The 22,166-nt window shown below is 29.3% G+C and overlaps 1 protein-coding gene across 1 annotated transcript in view; it reads right to left on the minus strand.

The window, feature by feature from the left end:
* Positions 1–22,166, minus strand: part of LOC107450269 (protein O-mannosyl-transferase Tmtc3) — a 246,239-nt gene that overhangs the window by 45,982 nt on the left and 178,091 nt on the right. The window contains exons 10-11 of the mRNA XM_071180106.1: positions 19,498–19,646; positions 4,586–4,669 (exon numbers count right to left, since the gene is read on the minus strand). Coding sequence (XP_071036207.1) covers positions 4,586–4,669; positions 19,498–19,646 — 233 coding nt within the window. The remainder of the gene's footprint in view (positions 1–4,585; positions 4,670–19,497; positions 19,647–22,166) is intronic.

A 22,166-nucleotide genomic window follows, 5' to 3' on the forward strand; every position in this document is an offset into this window, starting at 1 on the left:
TTTAGCTTTCTTTGATATTCGGCAATTGAATTTAAAAAAAAGAAACTGATATAAGATAATACCTTTGACACTAAGCCTATTCATCCGCAATGATAGCTGACCTATGTGATGAGAACAAAGTGTTTGGCTTAGATAAAAGTTTTTCTTCCAACGGTACTGTTTCCGGATTTCTAAAGCGTGTATATGAGTGGGTGGGTGGGAGTCTCAAGTAACGGATTGAGAGATTTCGTTTTAAGATATTTTTATTCTTATTTTTGCCTTTGGACTACAAATACGGGCTACTATCACAGCGGAAGATGGTCTTCTGTTTTTGCAGCAGAAAATGTATCGGCTTAAGAGATGAAGGCGTTCAGCTCTTTTTAGCTGTTTTTTTTCTCCCTTCAACTATCATTTCACTGTGTATTTTTGTTCTGCGAGAGAAAAATAAAAACTCATGAAAGTATACGTGAATTTATCTTTTTAAAGAGACTTTTGCCACCCCTTTATAACAATTCTTCCCTTTTCCCTTTTTAGTTCTTTTTTCCCTTTTTGGCCCATTCTTGTAGGTATAATGGATGGGGATAAATTGAAAAATGTGCCTTTTGCGTTAAACTCTAGAGATTTCTTTGATGTGATAAAAGTTGATGGACAATAACGCTACTTCAGTGTTGTTTTTTTTTAAAAGAAAATAAGCTATGTATACAGATATTTGATGTGGTTAAATTTTTTCGCCATTTAAAATTTTTTTATTGCAAAATTTTTCTTTAATGGTCAGATATTTTATCAACAACAGCAATCTTGTCATCCCATACAAAATGCTTATCGTACTTTCAGCGTTTAAGCTCTTTTGAGTTTAAAAGTTAAAGTAAAAAGAAACAAAAACATCGCCTTACAGTGGCCGATAAAAGTGTTCAAAGATTAACAAAGAAACTATTGCTTAAGTTTCAACAATTCTTCTTTTTAGGAAAATAAAAGCATTATAGTTTAATCAGCTAATTTTTATATGCTACAGAAAGAGTTAATTTTTTATACATATTAAAAAACAGTGGAATATATTATGCTTTGCAATGAAATACATGTTAAAAAAATATATTACTTTAGAAAGTACTCGTGAAACAAAACATAACTTATACTAATATAATACTTTTAACACTCGTTAAATAACTTAAGTAAACTTTTACATAAATATAAAAAAATTGTTACTAACAATTTGTTAACGAATATTGATAAAGATTATCTTTGGATTAAATACTGAGCTGCAAAAAAGTTTAAATTTTTTTTATAGGCCGCAATGACCTTCTGATATCTTTTCTCATTCCTTGAACAATGGTTATTTTAAAGGATTGTAAATTTATTAGTTCAAAGTATTCTCATAGAATGGAACAAATAAGTCTGTGTTTAAGTCTGATATATAAGAGGGCTGCACTTGTCCGTAAAGAAAATAAGGAATCAGTGTTCTTCATCCTTATCATGAGTGCTTTAGACTATGAGTGCTGGAACACAATCCTATTGAAGGGTTAATTTTTGGATCTTTCAAAATAGGTCTGTAATATGGAAGAAAAAGATTTGTAATATGAAGAAAAAGAAGATTTGTAGTATGAAAAAAAATGTTTCCAACTTATCCTCAAAAATTTTTTTTTCAAATTGAAATTAGAGTTTTTAAAATAAATTAAAATAAATACTCTTATCTTAAGAGAAAAAAAGTTGAAAATCGCTAAAAAATGGTTTAGAGGAAAATTCGTCATCTATGTATACAAATATATGTCAACATTTAGTTCGTTCTTGTCAGCATCCACGTATATATTCTAAAATATTCAACGGGTTACTGCTACAAAGTTTTCAGCACGAGTTTCAGCAAAGTTTTCTAGAGAACTTATTTTGCATAATTTTTTTAGTTTTTTTTATGGCAAAATTGAAAGTTTAAAATGTCGAAATTTTCTTAAACGTCCAATATCAAGACGAACCAACTCTTGAATGATAAAATTAACATGAAAGGATGAAACAAGAAAACGGCGCAGCGTTTACGATACTAAGAGGCGGTAAAATGAATAGTGTTTAGCTATTAACCTCTGAAAACATAGCGAGACATTTCTTTTCCCATTTGAAGTAAATTGAATGATCGAGTCTCTAGAGTCTAACTCTCTTTTAGACAAACATATCACCAATTTTATATTATTTTTCCAGCATGCGAATTTGACCAATTAAATTTTTTTTCATTGAAATAATTCAAAAAAATATTGTAAAGCATGTGAATGAGGTTATTGCCCATGTCTAAATTCTCAGCTTGTTGATAGAATCTACCATGAAAATAGTTTCCTCACAGCAAGAATTATCAACGAAGATGATATCTTGAAATTTAACGAAAGAGTAATGAAATTCTTGTAACCATAGTTTTAAACGATCAATAGCACTAGAGATAGGGGCATTTATGAAGAAAAAGAAACTACGTTAAGTGAGACCATAATTTTGATGGAGAATCGAAAGGTGTCAGCTGTGTGTCAAAATCTAGACAATTTTCAGCAGTATGGGCATTATTAGATGTTAATAGTGAGAAAATACGATCTAGACAGCTGACTAGTTTATAACACAGGGTATCGTGTTACAGACAATAGGTCTAACAGCTCGTTGAGATTTCCAAACTCTGGGAAGGGAAATAATAGTAGTGATAGAATTTAATTATATAATCGAATTATATAGTCGAATTTAATCATTTAAATCGAACATTCATTTCATGTTAAGCGTTAGCTTATTCCTTGAAGTCTTTAAGAAATGTGATTCATAATATAAAATATTTTTTTAATGAAATAAATTTCTGAAAAACCTTTCTGAAGCTAATTTTCTTAAATTTCGCATGTTTCATGAAGAAGTACTTTTTCTGAAATATTTTTCCACAATTAAGAGGAAATCAATCAAATTCTAGTTAAGAAAAATTCTTATTGTTTAAATACATAAGATATGTAGACAGATTTCTGAATGAAATGCATTCTAATGATGATTTCTTCAAATTCATTAAATTGCCATTTTACATGTTCTATAAGTATATGCTTAAATAGAAATATTTCTTCCACAAATAAGAGAGATTAAGAGAAATATAGTTACGAAATGAAGAGAAAGCAGTTAACTAATTATATCTATTTACATTAATCAAGTCACTATTTGAACCGAATTGTAAATGAATGCAATATCAATAGATTTGGATTAAACAATTTTTATTAAACAATTGTTTGCTTTTTCAACTTAATCATATTTACGACTTTGAGAAAGAAAATAATTTTTTCGTCTGAACATTTTTATAAAGAAAGAACCGAAAAAAATGTTATTAGAGTTTACACAACGTTCTAGTAACATGCAGTTTTTGCTCTGAAGTATACGGTTTGTGCTTTAAGGGGATTAAGTAAACTTTGAGAAAGGATTAGAAGCTTAAAGTTAAACAAACTTGGCTAATTAACTCCCATAGCCCTTTTTCAATTATAATTTTTTCGCCAAAGAGAAAGTTTTCAAAATAAAATTTTGCGACAGTTTCTAGTACAATTGAAATCACATTGGATTAAGCTTGGAATACTTTCACACCAATCCAACTAAAAACGTGTGTTTGCTTTTAATTAACAGAGTTGATGAAGGGGCTGAAAGACTAAAAATATTTCGTCTGTATTTAAAGTTGTTAACTTCTATAAACATTATCTTTTGGTTTACTTTAAATTTTTGCAGAAACTCAATTAAACACTGTCTGTCTTTCAGAAAAAAGTACTTTGGAATAACTTCTGTGTAAATAAAATGATTTATTCATCGTCAAAGAAAAAAAGGCAGTATAATATATGAAACTTTAACTTGATTAAAGTAAATTTATAATTCAGCTATCCTCTTTTGATAGCTTATTAATGCGATAAAAATAAAGTCTGGATATTTTACCCATTATGAGGATATTTTTTTCTATCAATATTATGAATCAATATATTGAAACAAAATAACATAAATACAATTTTCTGAAGGAAAAGTACTCAGTTAGTTAGGAAGGTAAGAAAGAATTTTTATAAGAAAATAAAATAGAATATTTAAAATTTGTTTTTCAAAATTTAAGAGGTGGGGCACGTAAGAAAAAATATTTCAGGTTCATTTATTTAATATTGTTTATTTTAATCGCAAACAACTTTCCCATCCTTTAGATATGGGGAAAAAAGCAATAAAAGCATTTTTCAGTTTATAGTGGTAATAAAATATGTTAGTCAGTCAGTGCTTATTCAAAACACGTCTAAATGTTTTCTTGAATAAACACAACTTCGGCTTAAAAGGCTATGTTAAAAATAAAAAAAAATTAATGCATTATTTTTCTAGAAAATGCTTCAAAACTATAAATATCAATAGTTTACTTCAATAAATTTCATCCATATTTCTTATTTTATTTATTTCTGAAATTTGGTAGTACTAAAATGTATGATATTCTTCTAAGGAACTTTTAAGTTGTTAACAATCTCTAATAAACTTCATTTCTTATAATTCCATACATTTTATGTCATACGTTAACCACTCGTTAGAAAAAAAACAGAACATTGAAATAATACAAATTATAATCTAATTTTTAATAATATAAGCAAAATGGAATGCTCACCAATCTTCGTTCCTTCGAATAGTTTTGAGTATGTGAACAGTCACTAGAAATATGATTCCAACTGCAGCAAGTTGTTTGCATGTTCTAAAGTAATAAAAAAAGTATAATTTGTAATCTGTATGGTTCTGAAAATAAAATCTACAAACTCACGTGAATTTAATATTTTAATATTAGCGCATTCAGATTAGACTTAGACTAAGAGGTTGGGCAGCTCCAATGAGCAAAGCACATCGACCAGAGTTCTACTGTAGTCAAACAATAGATCATGACTAGCGGAAAAGCTTTAAAGCTGAAATAAAGTTTAGGAAACACATGTAGTTTCCAGGCCTAACTCTATGTTGTCCCAGATCTATGAGCAGAAAAGATTTTAGACTCTCAAAGAATATATCTCGAAGTCTCCTCCTCAAGATGACAGCCATGACAAAGAAGATCGGGTGCAATACTCATCCGGTGCAATACCCATACCATACAGATATAAAACAGGAAGAAATGTCTAAGAATATTTTATACTTTTGTATTCGTATTTTGTATTTCATTAGCATGTGTTAAATGCACACAGTTTTGCATAAACCTTACTATTAAAAGCATGGTTTATTTATTGTTAAAAAAATTGTAACATGTTGCTAATATAAATCAATTTAAAATACACACACTTACAATTAAATACCTTTATCATAAATGATATTATTACAATTAAATACTTTTATCATAAATAATATTACCATACGTAATATGGTAATATCATTATATTATATTTATTTTAAATTAATTCCATTTTTAGTTTCAAGACTTCAATATTGAATAACAATCTAAATCAATCAAGTACGTAATTTCAGCTGTAAATAATTTGAAGGATGAATAATAAGCATTACGGGTAAATAACATTACATAAATGATATTTTACACTTTAAGAGAAGAACTTTATAATTTTTATTAATTTTATGCTAATAATACTCAACCAAATCTGGTTACATAACCAAAAATAACATATTGTTTCTTATCCCGTAAAAACAAGTTTACAAGAATGAGAAATGGTTTTGTACAATCATGTTTTAAATGCTATAATAGAGAAATAAATAATTCATAATTCTTTTTATACACTTAAGTTTTTCAATTTCTTTTTTATTAAATATCTAATTTTGTGAAGCTAAAAAATTTTGTTAAACTAATCACGAGAATCATTTGTTGCAGGAATAATTTGTTTCTTGAATCTGTAATTCATTTTCTGTAAAGTCAAAGAACAATATTTGGATATTTTCTCTGAAAAGAATACGGCACACTTGCAGTTATGGGCAACTATACAACAAAAACCAAACTTTAACACTCCAGCATATTAAGTAAATTAACAAGTTAGGGTTACAGTGGGTTGTAAGGGTTTTACTAAAAGTATTTCTTAAAACCTAATGGGAAGAAAATACTAACATTCTGCAGATCGAATAAATTTTTAAATGACTTATTTATGCAAAAAATTACTTTAAATCTAATTTTGAAGTATTATGGTTCTCCCAATTTTTCCAAAGCATACTTTTTATTACTAAATCAATCATATTCCACATAAAAACTAATCAATCATCATGAAATCATATTTATTTTACTGAAAAATACTGCTGGATTGAAGATCATATTTTTTTTCTTCATTAAACATGTTTCATTATAAATTTTTATAAGTATTATCTACATCGATTTCTCCTAAAATATATGTATTTCTGTATTTTATTCTTCCCAATTATTGGAATATAATATTTGAAACAGATTTATAGAAATCGTTTTTCGCTCTATCGAATTTTGGGTGCAAACTATTTCAAGAACGTCTTGTGAGGTTTTGAGGAAGGAAACCAGTAGATGTGTCCTAAATCATTTAATAAATAACAGTTTAAACAAAATGAAATGCATTCTGTGCAACGTGTATAATGCGTGAATTAGTTCGTTATTCATCATATATTGTATAAATCAGCAGCGTGTTATTAATTATCACGGGTATTTCGAAAGAATTAAGTTTATTATTTAATTATATTGTAAAAGAAACTTCTGCAAACAAGCATTTGTTTTGATCTTAAAGTGGAAAGTATCTTTGGTTGTAAAATACCTATTATACACTCTAATAAGCTGCTTTGTGATTGCAGAGCTATTTATTTTTCATTGTTATTTTTTAACAAATTAACCACATTTAAGTCCACCTAAATAAATACATAAAAATGATTTTTAATTTGTATCAGTATTCAATAAGCAACATACTCTTTGAAATATCGTTGCGAGCATGAATCAATATTGACAAAAACTTGAACAAATAGTCGAGCAAAAAAAAATATTGAAATCTACAAATATTTTGCCTATTTTTTTAGTTAACATATCACGCAAACCTGACGTACATATAAGCCAATCTCACAGATGTAAAGCTGGCAGAAAGTCAATAATTTTCTCATTTTCGTTCAAATCTTCCAAAGGCAAGAGAGTAAGAGAATTCCAGAGGAAAGAACCATGATGAAATAAAATACAAAAAAAAGTATATATTCGAATCTAGTTTTCTTCTCTTTAGACCCGATGTCGAAAAAGTTAGAATTACAAATCGATGCCCATTCGAACATTCTTTTCTTTGGGATTTTCAACATTCAATCGATTTGCCCCTGGGTCCGAATATCACGACTCTGATTTCAAAGTTTCATCCCTGTTGTATTTATTTTTTCCCTTTAATATTAGTTGACTGCCTATCATGCGGATTCACTAAAAAGTTTACTTGTCTTTTTATAAAGCAATGCGCTTTTTTTTCTAACGAAATATGATACCCTGGGGAGTAAAAAGAAACTTTTTTTGATGACATGTCAAGATTGTTCGTGAGGAGAGATATAGTTTTCTTTTAAGGAACAATAACAAAGGTTCTTACAATTATTAAAGACGACTTTGTTATAGTAGTCTATAATAATAAATATCTGTATAATAGATGTATGTTTAAAAATAAAGTTTAAAGTATGAGGCATTTCTAAATGCGTTTTAATTTTATAATTCAAAGTTGCTAATTTATACTAATTTTAAAAACATGATTTTTTGTGAAAATACTTATCTTGCCCAACAGTTTATTGATTTTTACTCTTACAATAAAATCAGATGTTTTTGAGGCTGACAGGTACAGAAAAATAAACGTGAAATAGAAAATGAGGTTATGTTTTGCACCAAAAATAACCTTATCAATTAACCCAAATTTAAACTTCATTTACATCTCCTAACATCAACCTCATATGTACAGGTTAGCAATACTTTTAGTTGAAAGCTGGAGAAATTATTCAAACCTCAAACATACTTATTTGCTTGAAGGTGTCGAAAAAAATAACCTATACATCTCCAAATCCAACTATCTAAGCTGGTTGAATAAAACACCTTTATACACATTGATTATAATTCTTTGAAGGTTAATTTTTAAGTTTGTTTTAGAAGTCAGTTTTTAATAAATCTCAAATCAACCTTAATGACTCAACCCAACCTCAAATAAATTTCAAAAACATCTTAACTTTTTGTAAAGGGTCGGTAGTTATATTTTTAAAGAAATAAAAAATTCTAAGAAATTTCATTTTGTACTAATACACGTTTATGGATGCAAATGTTAAACTCGTTCTATTACATACGATATTTCTCTCTCCATTAAATGTTAAATTTATTTATTTATTGTGAATCTTTCTTTTAAACACATCTTTCCTGCCAAGCAATGTAATGGAACTACATTAGCCAAACAGAAAAACATTGACAAATGGTCAGAAGATAGATAAAAAAAACTCCGCCAGTCTCAATAACATATAAATGTACATAGCTTTAAAAAAATAGTTTATCTGTTTCATCTTACCTGACTTTGCTATTAGAAAACTGTTTTTATGTTGATTATCGGAAAAAATAGCCATCTTCTTTAAATATAAAAATTTATTTTTTTGTCTATTTAATTATTTATTTATTTATTTGCTAAACTATGGTAATCTGAGTAAAGAATGAAAACATTTCGATAGCATTCAAAGATTTTTTTGTGAAAAGCTAACTCAATTACTTAAAGGTTTAAATTTATTTGATACAGCATGAGTTGCAATGATGACCAAATGTTTTAAAAATAAATGAAAGAAAATGGTGTGTTGCTTGTTATGTTTAAGAAACCAAATATTATTCACAAAATTGTTTAATTCGTTACAAATATCATCAACAGATGACATTGTTAACAAAGAAAAACGATTGGACTTTACATTATTCGGGTTTTAATTTTCCCAATTATTAAAATTATTATTTAAGAAAACATATATTTTATAGATTATATTTAATTATTAAAACTGAATATTACCTTTAAAATAATATTTGTTGTAAGAAAGAGTGCTTTAATTCATATCTTTATAAATTTTTCGTGTATTATTCTACTACAAACATTGCCATCTCTTGATTTTTTGATATTGCATGATTCATTTTATTTAATAAACCTTATGAAACCTTTCGAAACCTTAGGAATTATCTGCTTCTTTATTCACGATTTAGCATTTTTTTTTTGCTATTATTAACTTCTATTTTTCCAATGTAAGCTATTTCAGAACCTTTTAAAATTTATAAATTTTTATATTTTGCAATTAGTGATTACAGTTTTGCTCTTACAAATTATATTTTTGAACATTATTTATGATAAACGGGAAATTTCTTACGAAAATAAATTTACAAAAGAGTAAAATAATCCAGTGATAGCTAGATTACACTATAATTGCAATTAAGAATTTGTGTACCACTGTTCTATATATATATTTCGTATTGTAGCTTATTTAAGATATAGAAAATAACAAACCAGTTTCAATATTTAGACACTATCAATTAAATGAGACCAGCTTATCTTACGCCTTAGACCATAATAAATAGACTGAATGTGTCATACCATTTAACATTTGAGTGTGAATTTAAAAGTTGGGTTTTTATTAAAACTGCTTTTTTAGTGACCATTAAATTTATTTGAGTCAATATATAAATAATTTTCTTTTAAAATTTTCCAAAGATATTTATTACTGTCAATTTATTTTGTTGAAATTAGAAGTATGTAACTTAGTTGCAGAGCATACTAAGTTACATACTTCTGCTATCATAAATAGTTGCAGAGGTAGCAATATAGTTCATAAATATTCATAAACCTCAAAACATTAACAAGTCGTATTGCTTTGTATCTTTTTTATACTTAAATTTTAAATAAAAAAAGGTCCTAAGTCGAATTATTTTAAGATATTGAGAGTGTGGATATTAGATTAGAATGAAGAATTTTAAAGATTCTTAGATATTACTGTATCACCCATTTTACATCAAAACAAATGCATGTATAAAATTAGTTAAATATGTTTCACACTTATTATGGTCGGGTTTCCCAATAAAATAGTTTCGCACATTTTCACACTTATTATAGACGGGTGGGCATGAGTAAAAGACAACTTTTTTTAATATTGCTTCTTAGAAATTCGCTTTTGAAAAGTTTCTTCATAAAATTTAAGAGATATTAACGTACAATTTCTTATGGAACAGAGTAAGGGCAGACATATTTATAAAAACAATATTCGCTAGAAATTGTCTTCAATGTTTGCCATGTAAAAATCCCTCTCAAACTTCTGTTTTTCCTTTTGAATGATTTGTAGCTGACCCCTAAAATAGCTGGGCAAGATTTTTTGTTCCTTTTCTTCCTTTTCCACCCCACCGGACTGTAGCAGTAATGGGCCTTCTGCAAGGAAGCGATTGCTCCAAAACGCAATCGGACTGTTTCCTCTTCGCCCACTCAGACCACCAACCCTCCCCCGTGGGAGAAAGAATCTTCCGCTCATCTTTAAATCATGTTTTTACGTGCCTTCCCGCTTGGGCATCAGCACACAGAATTGGAACTTTTTCTTCCCCCCTTTACCACTTTATTCCCTCCTTCTCTCCTCTTTTACGACTGTGATCCGTTTTGCCAGTTGAAAAGACAACAATCTTCAATCCGTTTGAGTATCGATCTTGAAAAAAATAGTCAGATCACTTAGGAAAAAGAAATGGAAAACTAAGTTTGGACCACATCAAAATCATCTGTGTAAGCAAACTCTGCTAGGATGAACTCTACTTTGAAGATAGAATGCTGCGTATTGGGCGTTAAAATGGAAAAGTTCGAAAGACATTCTGTGTAGGAAAACAAACATGACATAAAACAAGGATAACATTTGGGTATACAAGTCACCATAAATCTTTTATGGCATGCATTACTTTAAACGCATATAAAAAATATATATAATTATTTTGTTTACCACTTTCATTTTAGACACAGCAAGGAATTTCCTCTACAATATACAAGTTTAAGTTAAATGAACAATTTTTTACAAAATGATAGGGCAAAATGAACGGTTGTCACCGGTCACATGGTGACTAAATATTGCAAATGCCAATTAAGAAATTGTCTACCAGTCGTCATTCAATGGCTACTTTTTTAGTCTAAAATACAAATAAAAGTATCTCCAAAACTTGCAGAATATGGTAAAATTTACCGTGTTTTTGGGTCTACGTGAACACCCATAAGCTCGGTAATTTTTATCGAAGCTCTGTGGTAATCATTTGGGGTAAAATTAACAAAAAGATATTGTTCTATAATATGTGGTAAAATTTGGTAATTTTAGTATCTCGTCACAAAAATCATTTATTCAGTAAAATTTACGTTTTAGTTATGTACTTTTTACTAAATGTGTCGTAAAAAGAACTAGAATTTTGAAAAACAGCTACTGTATGAACTGAAAAATCCCATCATAACCAGAATTATATATATTTTTTTTACCAGAAATATTAACACTATATAGTACAATTTTTCTCTGTACATAAACACTTCATCATTATTATTAATTAATAAACATGGAACTATTATTAATATTTCACAGCATTCTGAAAAATAACTTTATTTCTCGCTTGACACTTAAAAATTTTGTTCCACTTAGAAATAAACCCTATAATGTTTACCATACTTTGAGAAATGTTTCTTAAAAAATGCGCAGCATTATTAAAATGAATTATTTTTAGTTGTTTAAAACTTTGTTTTCAAGTTGTATAAAATTCAATTTTTGAAAATGGGGCAACGTGTTTTACGTGGCCGCAATGCGACAACGTGTGCACTGATAAAACTGCTGGAATTGACCTCATGCTTGTGGCAAAAATTACTTTTTTTCTCCAACACATAACGAGTTGCATCATCATGTTAATGTTTATGTTTAGAAACGCTAATTAATCTCTAATAAAATTAAAAAATAAACTCAAACTATTGTCTGGTCCAATAAGCTAACGAATGGAGCAATAATCAATATCAACGCCGCTATAGTTCCTTTATTGCCTCTAGTTACAATAAAATAAACGGGCGGTGGATAATTAAGCTTAAATTATAAACAAAAATTTCTTGCGTTCATCATAGGCACTACATATCTCTTCGGTAATTAGAGAAAATGGTTGTTTAAATGAAACAAACACGGGATCTGTTGAATTCATTTCTAACACTATTCCTCATTTCGATGGAGATAATGTATTTGTGTATGGAGTTGTAATCTCACCCTATTTGCGTATGGAGCTAACCCCAAATTCCATGCGTTTGCTCGTGTAATTTTCCTTACTTCAATGAATAGAGCAATGAATAGAATTCAGTGAATATAATTTAGTTCGAACACCTGACATATGTCTTTTTTGCCTTTTTACTGACACTGTCTGAACCCTGAAACAGCCAGATTTTGAACTTATATAAAATTGCTAATTGGATTCAATTTGACCCTCATAAGAAATTCACGTCATTCCAATATAAATTATTTTTCAATTGACGGATATTGTTAAAAATGCAATAATTATTTATTGTTAAAAATATAATAATTACTTATAGTTTTTAGAGATAATTTTTTTTTGTTGTCATTTTTTATTAACGCTAACTAATTGACAATATAGCAATACGGTATAACATTATATTATAGAGCATTATTTGGTTGGAACACAAGTTCTACGAAAATAAAGAAAATACACTAATATAAACAGTAAGCATATGTTTAAAAATTTGGAAGGTCCAACATTAGTTAAATATTAGCCTATGTGTAGAGTATATATGCGTGATTTGAAAGTGAGAAAATATCAACAAATTGGTTTATAATATTTCTTATAGCTATCAGAAATGTTATTATGTCCCTTTGCGACGTAAACAGGCGTGTTTCCTATTTTTAGAGACTGAATTTAATAAATTAGTAGCTAAATGATCCGCAAATCACATATTCGTCCTTCCTCAACAAATTCAAGATTGAACTCGTAATTCGTAGTTAAGGTAACAAAAGATACTTTTAAAACTATCCAAGCACTGATTACAGTAAAATCACAAACGTTGTAAAAAAAGTGAGAGCCACTTCCAATTTTCGCATCGTGTAGAATATTTCCTTAGCATTTAGAGTGCTAATATTTTGTTCGGTTGTAGCAAGTCATAGTCCTTGAATTCTAATATATGTAGTCGCTTACAGTCACATTCACATGAAAACCATTCAAAATTATGACATTCTTTTTCTTTTGCCAATATACATTGAGTATTTTGTTGCCATTTTGCAATACGAAAGATGAAGGTCATGCTGAAGAAGTGACACTGAAAATACCCAGAAATTTTCTCTTGTTCAGACGCTCAACCCCAATTATGCGTGCATTTCTTTAAATGAAAAAATTCCTTTGCAAGTTTTAGAGAGGTAAAAAGAATTATCCGTAGTCCCGATGTACTCGGAGTTTAAGTGTGGTTCCATACTTAAAGCACTGTATTTTCCCAGAGCTGTAATTCAGTTGAACTCGCAGAAATAGAGATAACAATTCAAAAATTATATTATTACATTTGAAGTCAAGAGCCTGAAGTTATGTGGCTTGTTCATCGTGAGATAAATTTCTATTTTGGTTTACATCGCAATAACTATTCAATAACAGCTTTTTCTTGTCAAGGATTATGAAAAACAACTCTTTATAATCAGGATGAACGTGGGTTCTTTCAGATGGATATGTAATCCAATAAGAGGTCAGCTAAACTATTTAGCTCACCTAATCTAAGATTCGATATTAATTAATGGAAACTATTTCGTGGTATTTTTTGAATAAATTGGGCCTAAATTTCTGTTCTTCAAATCGCATTTACAAATTTGCAATCTTTTAAATTCAAAAACAGGCATGAAACTTCAAACCTTTAGGAGAATCAAAATGACCCCTGTTGGCTATTTCAGATGACTATTTATTTTATTGATCAACATAAACGCATTAAATATCGATAAAGTATACTTAACAATTTAAGAAATGTCAAATAATATGAGCTTTGAAGCTCACCTGTAAAGATCCGCTTTGCTTACAACCATAGGTTCTCAGTCAGAAAGTGACTAGAAGTGGTCTATTCAAAAATATAGTTAAGGATTCAAATAGTGTTTTAAGAAACTTGTGTTTTAGATAATATAGCTTTCTAGAGAATTAATGTTGCATTGTATTGTCGTGTATTTTTCATACACGTGGACTTGGTCTTGAAATTTGAAACGCAAGGGGCTATTTTCGCCCATAATCTTAAAATTCGCTAATAATCCCTTAATAAATGCAAGAATTGTATGAGATAAATTAATATTTCTCATAATTTTACGATCATGCGTTGTTGAAAATTATACAATAGAAAATTATGTTTTTTTCAAATGTTCAAACCAGTGGGGTCTTGTAGCTTGCTGCTCTATCCAATTGAAATATAGTTGCACTGGTAGTTTATTGCACGAACTTAAATAATTAGTTACTTTTCATTCGGTATGGCAGGTAAGATCAATAATAAAAGAAATGTATTTGCCATGAATAAGTGATGCCATGTATGAAAGAAATAGTATTTTAAAGCTATCTTAATCTTTGGGTTTGCTTTGTTTTTATAGTAACCCTCTAAATACACCCTTTCAATCGATAAGTAAAATGGCATTAAGATCGCTAAGTGAATCGGCATTTGTTTTGTGAATTACCACAAGGCCTTATAAATACTGCCATCAGTGTATGAAATACGTTGTTATATTTAATAACTGAAATGAACTGTAAAATATAATACTATTTCTGTTTCACACACTCAGAAGGGATTACATAGATTGATTATCGTAGTGGCTAGACAAAATATATAAATAATTATCACGTTTTATTCTTGGCTTAAAAACGTCAGATTTTCAACAAAATGACTACGCATTCTAAACCATAGAATATACGTAGTCAATAAGTAGCTGACGCATGTAACTGCTCGGTGCTGTTTTTTTATATCAGAGAAGCACCTTACAGGGAGAGCAGCACACTCAGATATAGAAGAGTATCTTATATATAATCCAGCGCATGCGCATAAGAAGCAAAGTGACAGCCAAGAGATTCGTCACTTGTGAACCAGTTGTTAGACATTTCAACACGTATGGTTGCGTACGCTGTCTCTCTCTCTAACCGCCATTTTATTCTTTCTTTCCATCTCAAAATATGCTAGATTAATTCAACAAGGATGATATAAATGTATTCTCAAAGAAATATCGTAATTAATAGTAAAGTAATGTTTATAAATTGTTCTAAAATGCAGAAGTAACCAATTATAAATAAAAAAAAGAGAAAATTTTTTAACTCCTCCCCAACCCTTTTCCACCCTATGCGGAGGAAAGGAGGGTGAAATCGAGTTTCACTGTTTACCTAAATGTTGCTTTGTCTTTTATACACAGAAACCACACCTAGTCTTGGGGGACCGATTTGCATTATGTCTATCAAAACTAGCCATATTTCTTGTTCTAAACAATTTGATGGGGGTATTTTGACGTAACATACTCAATAAAGTAGTAAATGTTTGATACTGTATATATATATATATCATTTAAGGCCTAGGTAAGAAATAAAGACCAACGTGTCAAAAACAAAGGTGCTTTTTTGTAACTTTACTTCAAAGTTAATTTAAATATTTTCTTACATTCATACTCTTTTCTTTAAAACACACACACACATAAAATCATTTTTGGCTCCTACATTCAGGAATATTTTATTAAAGAACATATTTCTGGTGCCCATGTATAAAAAATAAACACGTCATGGCATCCGACATCTAATTTTGAATAAAAGTTTTAAAGAATTTGTTTTACTTACATATTTCAGTTTATTGAATAATTAAATACAAACCTTACGGTATATTCATATCTTTTGCATATTTTATGTACATTTCACAATGCAACGAGAAAACAACGTATTCTAAAGCTCATCAGAAGAATTTTAAATTAGATGAAAAGACGGTAATGTTTTAAATAAATATTTATGATCTACGTCAAGATGGGTTGATAAATGCAAATAATCTCGAAAAATTTGGATTTCATTGTGTTCGTTTCACTATTTTTTAAGAAGATAATTCAAGATATTTATTTGCTTTTGAGATAGTATTTATCTTTTTACAGTATTTTTAAGCAAAAATACCAAATATATATGCATTTAAATTAGTTTGTAGAATATTTTTATTTGCGACGGTACTTTTTTTTTTAACTCAGTTTTTCCTAAAATAATGCATTTTCGTAATTTAAACATATTCTAAGTAAATTTGAAAGTATTATTAAAATATGTTTGTCGAAAGTTCCTTTGTAATTTTAATGAAATGATTTCTGTATTACTCACAGGCATTATCGCAATGAAAATAACTAATTTTTAAAAATATTTTGCATTTTCTGTCATTTTAATTAGCTTTTTTTGTTTATACCATTTTTTAATTTTCTATGCAGACTTATAATACTTTATTTTTAATAAGCAAATATTATTCATTTTTGAAACTAATATCAGAATTTAAAATAGTAGTGGCCTATGAACAAAAATCCTAAAGTAAGACATAATTTTACTATTTTTCATTACATAATGGTTAAAATAAAAGAATGGCTTTTGAAATCCAATGATTTAGTCACTGTAAAGCATTGGAGCTAAAAATTAATTCCTTGAATCTTAAAGTAAGACATAATTTCACTATTTTTCATTACATAATGGTTAAAATAAAATAATGGATTTTGAAATCCAATGATCTGGTCACTGTAAAGCATTGAAGCTAAAAATTAATTCCTTGATATCTTTAATAAGTGTACAACTAAATCAAAGCAAAATATAAATAATGTTAGTTAGTAATAATAACAGTTAAGCTCCAAAGTTAATAATAAATAATTAACTTTGGAGTATCCAATCCCTTTAATGACTATTTTATGTTTTGGGAAAAATCATAGTAAAGTGTTTGAGAAACATAAATAATTTTACTATGTAATATATTTTATTGCATACGCAATGCGTATAAAAATTCTTTTACTTTTTAAAAATAAAAAAAAAATATTTGTTTATTTTTTATAAAGCTTAGGTTAAATTCCACGGGAAAAACTTGAAAAAAAAAACATTAATCGTTTTTCAACAACAATTTTTTAAGCATGCAAATCAAATATATTTGAAATATTAACAATTTGTAACGCCTTTTCACTTTTACTTTTTTTGAATGATTTATATTTTAATACGTACTAAATTTAGTTTTGAATAATGAACGGAATTTTTCAAAAGAATCAGAATCATGAATCATGTAACGAATATCATTTAAAAAGCATGAAATACCACCATGACAAATTATTTGAAATGATTAATTGAAATAATATTAAAGCAAATAATGATGCATGACAAAAAAACCTTCAAGTGAATGTAAGTAAATTGTACAATTTTTAGAGTTTAAACTTTTTGAAGAAACTGCAGAGAAAAGATTTACTCAAAAGTATAGTAGTTCTATTTTGCATAAGATATTTTTTTCTTCTTCTCGAACGAAAGAATTCTTGTTCAATATTCTTTACCGATCTATTGGAAATTCTTACGCTATGATATTTTTGCAGTTTTAGGTTCAGTATACTTGTTACAAAGTTCTCTTCTGAAATATTTTTCGACTAGTTTTCCTACAACGTGGGTAAATTCAGATAAAATCCGGACTATAGAAAATCGAATTTCTGAGTCAACTTCAATGCAGAGAAAAATTTTGCATAAGAAAGATCGATTTTTCTGTTAAAAACTATCCAGTCTGTATTAACTTAATGTCGTATGTCTGGCTACTTTATAATTCCTCAACTGATAAAACTTGAGTTATTTTAAAGTTTCTTCATTTATATTGCAATTTATTTCAAATACTACAAGTAAAAAGCGATGCACGTTATCATTTGCATTGACTGTACAATTTCCATGACTAGTTTTCCAGATGCAGCACTCATAACGATATTTAGCTCTTTTCAATATAAATAGAATATAAGCGTAATCTCCATACTATTTAAATTCAACAATTAACTTAGTCAAGTGAACAAGGAATTAGTCGAGTGAATAATGTTTAGGAAACAAAAAATAGAGACCAGTTATCTATGAACTGCTGGTCACCCATCGATTTAGCCTAAGATATATTGGATTATCCATTTGCATAATATTTTTATCTTCTGCGTGGAGAAAAAATCTACCGTACTTTGGTAAAATTGCCGTAATGTATGGTATTGACATTTCTAGTGAAAGATAAACAATAATTTGGTTAATAATACCAAAATATACGGTATTTAATCAATTCATTTGGTAATTTTTCCATTCTTATGGTAATGAACAGTTAAGTTAAAAATACAAAACTGACTAGAAAATTAAGCCGAACAAATGTTTTTTTTGCCGTGCTCTAAGGTATTATGATAAAATTATCAAATTTTTCCACACTTAGCAAACCGTTGTGCATATTATGGAGCAATGTATTATTTGTAATTTTTAATACCCACTGAAGCTGTTCGGTGAAAATTACCGAGCTTTTTGGGGTTCTCATAGAGTCAAAAACAAGGTTAATTTTACAATATTCTAAAAAATTTGGCGATACTTTTTTTCTCAGATACTTTTTTCCAACATAATTTAAGGTAATTTAACAAAGTGATGTGACCTACCAGAAAAAAATTTGGGAAAAAAATTGAAAAGTCACCCATTCTAAGATAAAAACGTAGCCAACTGCTTATTTAGATACATTTGTATACTCAAAACACTTATGAAAATCCCAATACTTATAGTCGGTTCAATTAGATGTCGATAGGTGACTAAAGTGTTATGCTAACTATATTATATGCTTAATTAAAAAAACCACGGTAGCTTATTGGTTAAGGCACTGAGTTCTCATGGTTGAGAACTCAGGTTCGATCCCCTATTCAGGCTTGGAGCTCATCCCTGGTTGGGAAGTAAAGGTGGTCGGTATGAAGTACTGACCACATTGCCCTAATCACGCCGTTGACCACGAATATGTAGCCTTCATTCTTTTGTTGCCCCACAATCGGCTGTTACTTTACAAGATTGCAGGTAAAACTTCACTACCTTCTCTAGGCAAATAGCCAAGGTTAAACATACACACTCAAAAATGGAAAATATGAAAATATTTTATCCACATTATAAAGTGAAAAACATTTAGAATTACTAAGCATCAGGTTTGGCTAAGATACTCATGTTCGTATTTTTTTAAACCGTTAAATTTACCAATAAGCTCAGTGCAAACGGTGAGATGTGCTAAGAGTTTTCCATTTGATATTATTAACAAGCAATTGTGTATAAACTGAAGAAAAATAAAATTGCATTGTAACGGATCATTATACTTAACCTATAAATGATGAAGCATAAGAACCTGTTGATGAAACATAAGTTTATGATGATGTTGATGAAACATAAGTTTATTTCGTTGTTTTATTTGTTAAAAATATCTACATACACTCACATGCACATTTACAATGTTGTAATTGTTAAAAGTAATTAATTTTTACTATATATCTTTTGTTGATAAATGTAATCCGAATACTTTTTACTTCAAAATACGCCAATACTTTTCAAAGACTAAAATGACATTTAAATATTTTTTTAAAATATGGGAGAAAAATCTCACTACTTACCTCTTTTCCCATAAGGTGCTCCATCCTTGCGCAAGCATCATACAGAAGCCCATACTAGGAATGTAAAGAACCCGTTCAGCTACTACAAAACCTACTGGAAAAAATAGATTGCTTGCAGGTAGGAAGGGCACCGTCAACAAAGACAAGCTCTAGAAAAGAAAAGAACGGAAAACTCGCTGTTTATAAGACTGTTTCTGAGTTTCTATATTTATATGATGTTTTACAATTCTGAAGCATGCAAAATGCTTTGATTTTTTTCAAATGAAATAATATGCCCGCATCAGATTTTTAGGGTACAACACTTGACTAGTAATCTTCTTTTAGACAGTAAAAGGCACCAAATATATTTATTTTCTTAGTTTCAAAATATTCGGTTAAAAAAAAAAATTGGGCACGTTGATCTAATAATCAGATTTTCACGAACTAACACAGATCTTGAACATTCTCTTAGATGTGTACAGAAGATACATTAAAGTACGAAATCTGACTGGAAATCCTGCTTCCTCTGAAACAAAATGTTTTACTTTATTTTATTTGGAATATATGGTCTGAAGTTTAATCAGAGAATGAGATCGAAATTTGTTGCTCTTCAGTGTTAATTCAACATCTTGCATATTTCTCTACTTTAAAGATTCATATTTTTAAATTTTCATTTCTAAAAAAAAAAACTATTTCTTAGTTACTAAACAGCTGATTCGGCTGATTTGAGATTATGCCACTCAAAATATATATTAATTAGAGTAAAACATGAACGTAAACATGAGCGGTAGCAAAAATGGGCGGTAGCGCTTCGCGCTGTCGTGCCACAGGTCCCTGGTTCGATCCTCGGGCCGGGCAAGGGTGACTCAGCCTTTTATCCATTCAGTGGGTCGATAAATGTGTACCGATCATGCTTGGGAACTAAACACTGGGGGTTCCACGTTCAGCTGACCATTTGACCGGAACATCTGCTCCTGCACCCCGGAGCCCAAGGTCAAGAAAACTGTATCACAGTATGGATACAGTAGACCCTGGCCCTCATGGGCTGTCGTGCTGCTGATTTTAGTTTTAGAGTAAAACATTTATGATTTTCAACATTTTTTTTACTCCATTCGAAAATTAGATAATAGAAATAATAGCAAATTCTTAAAAAAATAATTGTTTACATGGAATAATTTTTTTCTAAGCAAGTAAAATATTTGCGTGAAAAAGTTTTTTTTTATTTCATTTCAAAAGTTCCAGAAGTATACCGAAATACCCAGAAAGTGAAGTAACTTTAAGGGGAAAAATTTTCGACTACTTTCCTGCTTAGACTACTGGGTCAATATTGTGGCTAACCTCACCTCTTTTTCCCTATTTTTAGGGTCAAGAATCCAAATCTGTAAGAAAAAAGAGAACAGAAGATTTCGTATCGCATTTCGTAATCAATTTAAACTATCATCTTCATAAAATGATTACTATGTTTAATGCTAGGTTTTCGAACCATTAAGATTGAGTCTTAGAAAGAGAAAATCTATAGATTAGATCAAAAGTTATTGTTGATTAGTTAAAGCAAAGTGTTTGATTTTATATTTTACGCACTGCTTACACGTGAAGGGTTAAAAATTGCTGGCTGGGTGGCGCAGTAGGTTTGTCGTCGGCCTTCTGAGCCCAAGTCTGCGGGTTCGATCCCCGGCCCAGACACCGGATTTTCGGGATGCAGAAAATCCTTAGCGGTCATGTCGTATGATTATGCGGCATGTAAAAGACCCCTGGAGTGCCTTATTGGCTCTTGGCATTTCCGGCAAAATTAAATTCCTAGTGCACTTTAGCATCCAAATAAGAGTCTCAGTGCTGCCATCTAGTGTGGCAGAAACTAGACGTCCAAATTAGCATGAGCAACGGTATCTCACCCATTGTGGTGGTCCTGAAAGATTGGATACCACTTCTGGAGAACGAGCTAGGTTTGCTCATGTGTGCGCACTTGTGCAGCTCAATGGAAATAAAGGGTTAAAAATTAATAGTAGAGCATGAAGAAACAAAAACGTTTTCTAAATATGCAAATGTTAGTGGATTCACTGTTAATATGAAAAAAGTTCTGTGCGTCTATGTGTTCCATCTAATTTATAAAACAATGATATAACATGATAATGAATGGTGATAATTTTGGTTTTAAATTATTTATCGGATGTATCTGCAGTTAGTTTTTTTATCCGGCATCATTTGTATAGCTTGGTGACTTATACAACACATTAGCAACTACAGTCAAAAGAAAAGTCCTTTTACTAAAGAAGTAACGATCCTCAACTTTATAACGATATTGGTGACTTTGTAAGTACTTTTGAAAACAAAAGCATTGTCTACCGTACTTAAGTTGTGAGGTTGTAGTTGCATTAAGAAGCAAGACATCCGAGAATCGTGTAATTTGAGAATATTTCATGCATCATACTACACGAAATTAAAATATAAAAAGTTTCGAGAAAAAGTATCAATTAAAAAGCTTAAAAAATAAAAATAAAGCCTCAAGAGAAAATAAAAGACTTTAACAATCGAAAAGTTTACTACATATATACGTCTTTGGGTAAACCAATTAATTTGGCGAAAATATGATACGAAATTTTTATAAAAACATAAAATAATTCCTATTAAGAGTACAAAATCTGATTCAAAAGCAAGTGAATGGAACAATAGAGCAACTAATATGTCATATG

This window comes from Parasteatoda tepidariorum, chromosome 4, assembly GCF_043381705.1.
Source record: "Parasteatoda tepidariorum isolate YZ-2023 chromosome 4, CAS_Ptep_4.0, whole genome shotgun sequence".
In the NCBI taxonomy this organism is placed as follows: Eukaryota; Metazoa; Arthropoda; class Arachnida; order Araneae; family Theridiidae; genus Parasteatoda; species Parasteatoda tepidariorum.